This window comes from Leucopleurus acutus (genome assembly GCF_964270905.1).
Source record: "Leucopleurus acutus genome assembly, chromosome: 14".
NCBI lineage: Eukaryota > Metazoa > Chordata > Mammalia > Artiodactyla > Delphinidae > Leucopleurus > Leucopleurus acutus.
In genome coordinates, this window is record NC_139156.1 from 27984862 (window position 1) to 27994366 (window position 9505).

At 40.8% G+C, this 9505-nt stretch overlaps 1 protein-coding gene across 1 annotated transcript; it reads left to right on the plus strand.

Moving 5' to 3' along the window:
- Nucleotides 1–330: 330 nt before the first annotated feature.
- On the plus strand, nt 331–7418 carry BLOC1S2 (biogenesis of lysosomal organelles complex 1 subunit 2; the record flags this gene model as incomplete). Its single annotated transcript, XM_082854314.1, has 5 exons — nt 331–427; nt 792–908; nt 4255–4374; nt 5050–5154; nt 6641–7418. 5 exons carry the CDS (start codon nt 331–333, stop codon nt 6670–6672), a joined length of 471 nt encoding a protein of 156 aa, XP_082710440.1. The 3' UTR covers nt 6673–7418.
- Between the last annotated feature and the right edge of the window lie 2087 nt (nt 7419–9505).

Sequence of the window (9505 nt, forward strand, 5' to 3'; positions counted from 1 at the left end):
AATAGCAGCCGGGGTGAGGATTCTCTGGGGAGGGGCTAACTTGTCTCCGGTCATTTTAGTCAGCAGGCCGCACTGGGCTCGACCCATCCTAGAGAGGTCTTACTAGGCTAGTGATTCCGCCAGGGAGTGGCCGCAGAATTGAGCGCATCCTTTGTTCCAGACATCGGACTCTTGGCATCTGATCGACTCACGAAGCTTATTTTAGCTTCAAATTCGGCTTGGTGCCTACGCTTGGCTATCACTCATTCCTTGCGGTATGGCTTAGCCCAGAAGCGCAGAATCACAGGGCAATGAACTCCGGGCGGGGAGGGCGGGGCACGCCCGGCGCGCATGCGCAGGCATTCCAGAACCAGAAGCAGCACGGGGCCGGGCATGGCGGCGGCGGCCGAGGGTGTCCCAGAGACCCACCGCGAGGAGCCCGTTCGGGGTATGCGGAGTGGATGGGGACGAAGTGTCCAGTGGGAGGCCTGGGGCTCTGGGTTACGGGCCCGAGGTGCCTGGCGGGAGCGGGCAGGTCGGAGGGGCGCGCCTGTGTGTACGCGTGTTTGTCCCGTCAGGGCGACTGAGAAGGTTTGGCCGCGGGGTAGAGTGTGAGCTGAGGCCGGTGCAAGGGAGCAGAGTTGGCGTGTCAGGTGGGGCAGGGACGAAGTGAGGGACTCGAAATTACGGCACATGGAGAATGGAGCCGATTTGATGCAATGAGGACAGGTGGAGGGATGTAGGGAGAGGCGTCTGTGGCTGGATTAGGACCAGGGCAGGGCGGGACCCTTACTCATTCTCTTTTGATCCAGATGATGCCGCCGTGGAGACCGCTGAGGAAGCAAAGGAGCCCGCTGAGGCTGACATCACTGAACTCTGCCGGGACATGTTCTCCAAGATGGCAACTTACCTGACTGGGGAACTGACGGGTGAGGCGGGGTCCGGGTTGATTCCGCTAGTTCCAGGCACCGCTCGCTGGAGCTGGGGTTTGGCCCTGGTAGGCCTGTGAGGTGCTTTAGCAGCGTCAGTCTGCGGCTCCCTCCCTAACCCCACACACCTCGAAACATGCCTGGTGGAAGTTTGGGGAGGGCAAGAATGAGTAGGAAAGAAGTCCATCCGTTCCCTGGAGAAATTCACGAATTACTTTCAGCAACACAGGATAAACAACGAGGTCCTACTGCATAGCACAGAGAACTATATTCAATAGCCTATGATAAACCATAATGGAAAGGAATGTAAAGAAAAAAGAGTGTATATATACGTATAGCTAATCACTTTGCTGTACAGCAGTGATTAACACAACATTGTAAATCAACTGTACTTGAATAAAAAAAATTCGGTACAGAAACACATAAGAATACTTAATACAGCCCTGCAGGCCTCCGTAGTGTAGACTGAGGCTGAGAAAACAAAAAAGAATTCATCAAGAAGTGCTTCTTTGGGGAAGGTGCATTTTGAACAGGGCTGTAAAGCGATTGATCGGCCAAAAAGTGGGAAATGACTGGTGAGTGAGGTGGTGTAAGCAACCAGTTTGTTGGCTAAGCAGGTGTATTTACGAGGTTACAGGGAAATGGGGAGTGACCTGCAGATTTAAGGATCTATTAGGTTCGTCTCTCCCACCCTTTGGGACATGATGAATTTTTTGGTCCAGTGTGTATTTCCAGGTGAACACATGACCCATGTGTGGAGGAGGATCTAAAAAATGAAGTCTGGTCCAGTGTGGCTTTTCATAAAGGCTGTTATGTTGTTTCACTTCCCCAGGAGGTTGCTGTGAGCTAAATGTATGAGCCAGAATGTATGGGAAAATGCTTGGTGCAGAACAGGAGGGGTTGAGTCTCCAACAGCCTATTTATTTATTTGTTTGTTTATTTCTGAGCAAAAGAAACCAAGCAACAAAATCTAGATTTTTTTTTTTTTGGCTTTTCTTTAAAAATTCCAAAGATTTGGCAGTAGTAGTCCCCCATTCTTGCAAGGCTCTAATTGGCTAGAGTTGGGCATTGTCTCCTTTAAATGGACCAGCGCTGTGCAGTTTGTCCCCAACTACTCCCTGTTTTCTCCCTTTAACTGAGACCTGGTGTCAGTTGCCATTTATTACTGTTCTTATTGTTGTTTTTTTAGTAGTGGTACAGAAATGGTTTTCTGTACCAATGTCTATCAAAATTGGTAAAGTAAATGATAGACTAAGACTAAGAGGATCATAGGTTCCAAGAAGTGGGAGAGTGTATTTCTTTGTAGAAGTGAGTAATCTTGCATTTAAAATGCAAACACCTGGCTTGCTTCACTCATTTACATAATATTGTTGGCTCCTGGGTATTTGAGTGTGTGACCCTTGTTTGAGAGAGACTCATTTGATAGCAGTGAGAGTATGGATATGGAGGAGACACAGAAGAGCAATATTTCAGATGAAAAGTAACCGTCTGTGACAGAGTGATGGTAAAAGGAATGGGGAGGGGAGCATGGATGCAAGAACATTATAGAAGTGGAATTTATAGGACTTGTTGAAGTGGGTGTTAAGGGATGGGAGCAGCTTAAGATGTGTCTGCAGTTTTAAGCCTGGGTGGTGTCATCAGCCAAAATAGGCAGGTTGGAAAGAGGAACCATGTTTAGTGTGAAAATAATATTTTCAGTTTTGACTTGGCTGATTTTAGTTATTACTGGGACACTCAGGTGACTGTTATCAAGACATCCAGGTGACTTCAACATGTGAATCCAGAGCTCAGAGAGTGCTCAGAGCAGGAGAAACAGATTTGGAAGTCACCTGCATAGCAGAGTGAGTTGAGGCTGTGCAGAATGAGACTGCCAGGGAAGACCATAGAGGTAGGTAAGAGGACCTGGACTAAAATCTCAGGGAATGCCTGTACTGGGCAATTAATTTGTTTTTATTAATAGTACTTAAAGTCCCTAGGTTTCCAAATGATTTATTACAAAATGAATTTTAAGTGGATTGTAATTTCCCTATGATTGTCATTCTTACCTATACAGATACTTTTTTGAGTTTGAAAGGAAGCTAGCATAACCCTGGGAATGCCCATGGAAATGTGCCACCCATGTAAACATCAGCCATGTGTCACAGCTGAGGGAAAGTTGAGAACTGATAGTTAAGGGGGTTAGATGAGAAGAGATCTGGTATAGAAACTCAAAAAGAGCAGTTAGAAAATGCTATAGCAGCCGAGGGAAATGAGTGTTTCATGAAGAGAGAGAGATCAGTAGTGTCAGATGTTATGGAGAGGCCCAGGAGTATAATAACTGAGAAAAGGCCATGGATTTGGTGGTTCAGAGAGCACTGATGACCTTGGAGCTTGTCATTTTTCTGGGTGGTGGGGACAGAGACCAGACTAGAAGGGTTTACATGAGTGAATGGTGAGGAGTAGGAAGCAGTGAGTGTAAGCTACTCTTTCAGAAGGGTTAGCAGTGAAGCTCCTTTGCTTTACTGAGCAAATGATGTAGGTGTACAATAGAGGGAGTGCTTTTGGGCTGGAGGAAACCGGAATATATTTCTAGATAGAGAGGAAGGTGCCAGGATGGAGAGAGAGTTTGGAAGGGCAAGGGAAAGGAGATACTGAAGAGAGGCCCTGAAGAGGTAGAAGGGTTGGGATCGGCGCACAGGAGGAGGAGCTGTCGTGGCGAGAACAGGAACGCTTCTGCCTCTTGAGAAGACACTGGGGTACAGAGAAGTTTGGAAGTGAGGCAGAAAGATTGAGGCAGTTTATGTAAGTGGGCTTGGCTTTTGGGAAAGTTGGAGTAAAGGCCATTTGCTTTGAGTAGGGATGGGGAAGGGAATTGAGGATGTGAGAAGCAGGCAAATGGTTTGGAAGCCAGTGTATAAAATGGAGTACAGAATCACAAGTAATAAACGAGTTGCTAAGAAGTGTTGAGGTCCTAGTTGACTTTATATATATTTTGATATATATATGTATTTATGCTGCAGTCTGCCAAATTATATGTTTTCATGTTGTAGAAGTACCAAGACTGTTTCACCTCCCTTTTCTTGGTACATGAGTTTATCATTTTCCTTTCTAACTAAGATCCTGAAGCTGCTGGAGTTTATTTGGTTTAAATAGTTTGCTGATTGTTGCCTGAATTTCTACTTAGACATTTAGAGTACATAGGCCGAGTATAAATGTCATAGATCAAAAGTGGCCTGCTTCTTTGACAATCCCTAGGTCCTGCCTTGAACTACCATTTGGTAGTTAATTCCGCATTCTAGTTATCTAAAAAGATCTTAAAGGCATCACATCTTCTGTTTTGTTTTTTTTTCTTCTGTTTGTTTTAAAGCCACCAGTGAAGACTATAAGCTTCTGGAAAATATGAATAAACTAACCAGCCTGAAGTATCTTGAAATGAAAGATATTGCTATAAACATTAGTAGAAACTTAAAGGACTTAAACCAGAAGTGTAAGTAATAATTTTTTACAATTAAACGTGTTTGTATTTAATGTTCTTTTGTGCTTGGGGCAGTGGAGAAGGGAAGGGAACATGGCCCCTGTCCTCAGGGAGCTCATTTTCTAAAAGTGAATTAGAAAATTAAGGTGAATTTCTTCCATTGTGAGGATTAGCATGCTTTGGTGGTATGGTTATTTCTGCTTCTGAATCTTGATTTGATCTGTTTATTCCTGGAAAAACAGTGAATTAATTTAACAGTGAAACCTATAAAGGACTACTTTATAAACAGAAAACCAGAACATCTATAATTGGAAAATGCTACTTTAGACTGGTAGAATATATTTCCCCATTGACTTATACTTGTGTTCCCTGTCTTTAGGGCTCTCCTTCTTGGTCTGGGAGTACCCAAGAAACCGAATCAGTAACGTAAAGATTGCTTGAGGAGCAAGGAATTTAAGAGAGGAAAACCAGTAGATGAGAGAGACTTAACTTTGTTTAGGTCACCGTCATATCCGATCAGCTAGCTACTGTCTTCTAAGGCGTCTGCCTGCTAGTGATCAGAATCATGTCACTCCACCCACTCTGTCTTAGGCAGAGCTGGAGAGACACTAGCATGCTTACTTTCCACTTTTTTCTGCACTCCTTGTTGATGTTGTATAAACCTGTGGTCTGTCTTTGTTTTTAAAGATGCTGGACTACAGCCTTATCTGGATCAGATCAATGTAATTGAGGAGCAGGTAGCAGCTCTTGAGCAGGCAGCCTACAAGTTGGATGCGTATTCAAAAAAACTGGGTAACCATTTTTATTTCTGTTTTGATTTGATGAGTACCCTCCTGCCAGTATGACCTTATATAATAAGATGGTTAACATTTATGATGTGCCTACCATGATCTATTTTAATCTTCACAAAACCTCTTGAAAGTAACTTTTTATTAGTGACAATAATAAAATAACATTTCCTGAGTACTTAATGATATATCAGGCACTGTTCTTAATATTTTGCGTCTGTTATGTTTTTTATCCTTCAGTCTCTGAGGTAAGTACATGATTTTTATCCCCATTCTGTTGAAGAGGAAACTGTGGTTGAAGGGGTTATAACTTGCTTAAGGACACAAAGCTAGTATATAGAAGAGCTGTATTTCAAACTAGGTCTGATTGATTACAAAGCTCAAGCTCTTTATCGTGGTTCAGCAGGCTGAAGCATCGTTAATAACGTAGATACATGTCTTAAGAAACAGAGTAGTCAATCAAGGCTTTCTTGAAGGGTTACTTTTCCTTTAAGGAGGAAACTGGCACTAGTACTGATGCCTTGTTAATTGACTCTGGCTCTTATATCCATGATTAAAAATAATGCAGTTGTTTTTAGCCTAGATATAATTTACAGATTATTTTATTTTTATCATTGACAGTAGTTAACTACTTCAAAAGATTGGTTTGTAGCAGACTGAGACATGATTAAAAATAATGCAGTTGTTTTTAGCCTAGATATAATTTACAGATTAAAAATAATGCAGTTGTTTTTAGCCTAGATATAATTTACAGATTATTTTATTTTTATCATTGACAGTAGTTGACTACTTCAAAAGATTGGTTTGTAGCAGACTGAGACACGCGTGGCAGTTAGCAGTTTCATTGTCCACAATTAAATTTACTAAATGGTGACTGTGAACTTTAGAAGGCCTTGTGCCAGATGCTTTCAAGGTTTTAAAGAAAAAGGGAATCCATAACATTGAGGTTTATTTGATGGTCTTTTAAATTTCTGTATCTTTCAAAATTGTTTTCCTAGAGTGAGGGGTAGGGATAAGAAAATAAAAGGTGAAACATACTTCTTGAAAGTCCCAGTCTGGCTCTCAGAGGGTGCCTGGGACAGAGCCTGGAGAGGCCATTTCCTGTGCTTTTTAGGGCTTCTGGTGGCTCAAGTGCCAGTAGGTCTGCTTAACCCTGGTGGAGCATCTGACCAGGTACTGTTGATAGGGTTAGAGCTTAGGGAACTCATGTTAGGTGCTCAGTTCTGTGTGTGTATATTTGACTCCTTAAGTTGTGCACATTGATTATATTTGGACAGATATCCAAATATCTGTCCTTAGCTAATATGAGAGTTGCCATATAGGTATGCCTATAATTTGGATGCAGTTTGGACAGCTAAGAGGACTAAAGTTAATAGATATTTTTTAATGTAATAGACGTTTTTGAATTTACCTAGAAATGCTAACTGAAAAGTATCTTTGTAAGAGCCAATTTTAAAAGGTATAACTTCTTCTCCCTCTCCCCCCTACAGAAGCCAAATACAAGAAGCTGGAGAAGCGATGAAAAACTTATTCCTGTGGGACAAAGTCTTTTTTAATGTGGGAAGAATGTTTTATAAGACCTGAATCTTGAGGCTGATGAATTGTCAAAACTCCTCAAAAGGCAGCTATGCTGGTTGTCCCAGAAACTTCACAACATTGGAGTAAACTGAAGGACTGTGGCTACTCCTGGAAGAACTTCTTCTGAGTCAGAATCCCTCAAAAACTCACGCTTATAACTCCTTACCTTTTACTTGAATGCTTCATCATCCATTCAGGACAGAGACTCTCTCAAATTTGCATAAACCTGGACTTGCCAGTAGAATCAAATGAGCAGGCCTGTTTTCCCTGGTAGCAGTTGATTACTACATTATTTTCTCAAATGGTTGGTTTTTGAGTTACTGCGTAACTGGTTGTTTTTTCTATTAAGGATGTAATGTATTGCTAACAAGATTCTAAATTTAAAAAGGAAAACAAAACAGTCTTGTTCTTGACAGTTTGTCACCTTGTGAATGTCAGTAATTTACATTTCCATAACATTGCAAATAACAGAAAATCTTAAAACAATTTCAGGCCAAGTCTTCTAGACTGAAGAGAAACAGTGAAAGGAGTGTTGTTGCAATAGTTTGGTGTATGTGATGGGCCCCTCCTGTCTGTTCTGTGTATGAGTCAGATGGCTGGGGATGGATATCATCTTGGCATGTGCTCCCTTTTGGAAATATAAGGACAGGATGTGTACGTGTGTGTACGTGTTAGGTGGGGAGGTAGGGCTGCCACTCGGGCTGCTACTCATTAAATAAAGCATTTTTATAAAATATCTTCCTACTGTGTCTGCAGGGTCAGTGGGGGCTCGCAGGGACCTGTTTTCCTTTCAGACTAAAGACATCAGTGGATGGAGGATACTGACTGACCAGTCTAGTTTGGAAGACAGTCAACCAAATCCAGAGTTGGGTGTTAGTGGTTAGGAAGGTGCCTGAGGTCCCCAATTCCATCTCCAAAAGAGTTCTTAATTCTGTTTTTGTCATTTCCCACCATTTAAGTTCTAGTCCACCATCATTTATCCCCTTCTTCTCTGGACTATTGCTGTGGTCTTACCTTACATATCCCTCCAACCTGCAGTCCAGGCTGCTGGCAGACCAATCTTTCTAAAATGTAAACTGGCCACATTTCTCCTGCTTAGATTTCTTTCATGACTTCTCCTGGCCTCTTTGAAAAAGCCAGACTTTTTAAACTTAGAAACCAAACTTTTAATAAGTATTTCGTATTTTGTGTTTCTGAGGGTGAACTAGTCTAATGTAATTCTCTTTGGCTCTTTATTAAACTTTCTATAACTTTTTCATACAAGATTTGAAGCATTTAGCCAGATACACATCCTGACACAAACTAGCATTTTGAAATTGATATACATAAAGTGGACAACATCCCCAATTATATTTATGATATAGGGTTCTCCCAAGATAGAGCTGAAATTACCAGTTTTAATCTTTCATTCTATTAATGTAGTATATTACATTTATTGATTTGTGTATGTTGAATCATCTTTGCATCCCAGGGATAAATCCCAATTGATCATGGCATATGTCTTTTAATGTGCTGTTGAGTTTGGTTTGCTAGTATCTTGAGAATTTTTACATCTATATTCATCAGGGATATTGGCCGGTAGTTTTCTTTTCAGTATCCTTATCTGGCTTTGGTATCAGGGTAATGCTCACCTCATAAGATGAGTTTGGGAGTGTTCCCTCTTCAATTTTTTTGGAAGAGTTTGAGAAAGATCAGCATTAATTCTTTTTCTTGGGGGGGGGCATTAATTCTTTACGTGTTTGTTAGAATTCACCAGTGAAACTATTTGATCCTGGGCTTTTCTTTGTTGGGAGGTTTTGATTACTGATTCAAAATCGTTACATATTATTGACTTGTTCAGATTTTTTCTTCATGACTCAATCTTGGTAGGTTATATGTCTCTAGGAATGTATCCATTTCTTCTAGGTTGTCCAATTTGTTGGCAGATAATTGCTTCCATAGTCTTTGTCTTTCTGTAGTCTTCTCTTTCATTCATAACTTTATTTATTTGAGTCCTAATTTCTTTTTGTCTTGGTTAGTCCAGCTAAAGTTTTGTCAGTTTTGTTTATCTTTTCCAAACCAATTCTTAGTTTCATTATTCTCCATTTCTCTATTGCATTTATTTCTGCTCTAATTTTTATTATTTCCTGCCATCTGCTAACCTTGGGCTTAGTTTGTTCTTTTTCTAGTTCCTTCAGGTGTAATGTTAGTTCCTTGAGGTTTATTTGAGGTTATTTTTTCTTGATATAGGCATTTACAGCTGTAAACGTCCCTCTTAGAACTGCTTTTGCTATATCCACAAGTTTTGGTATGTTGTGTTTCCATTTTCATTTGTTTCATTTGATTTTCCTTTTGATCTCTTTTTGTCCATTTGTTGTTCAAGAGTATGTTATTTAATTTCCATGTTTTTGTGAATTTCCAATTTTTCTCCTATTACTGGATTCTAGTTTCATGCCATTGTGCTCAGAAAAGATACTTGATATAATTTCTATCTTCTTGAATTTATTCAGACTTGTAGCCTAATACATGATCTATCTTGGAGAATGTTCCATGTGCACTTGGGAAGAATGTGTTTTCTAAAGCCAGATTTCCTAGCATGCATACAAGGCCCCTATTTTATTCCTTTTTTCAATTTCATTCCCTGTTACTCTGACACTTAACACTGTATTGAGCTATCTTGAGCTACCTTATATTCGAATGGATGAGTTTTTTTCCCATAAACTTTCTACTTTACAACAGACTTAGATTTGCTGGAAAGTTGCAAAGATAACACTGAATTCCATATACCTCAATTTAGA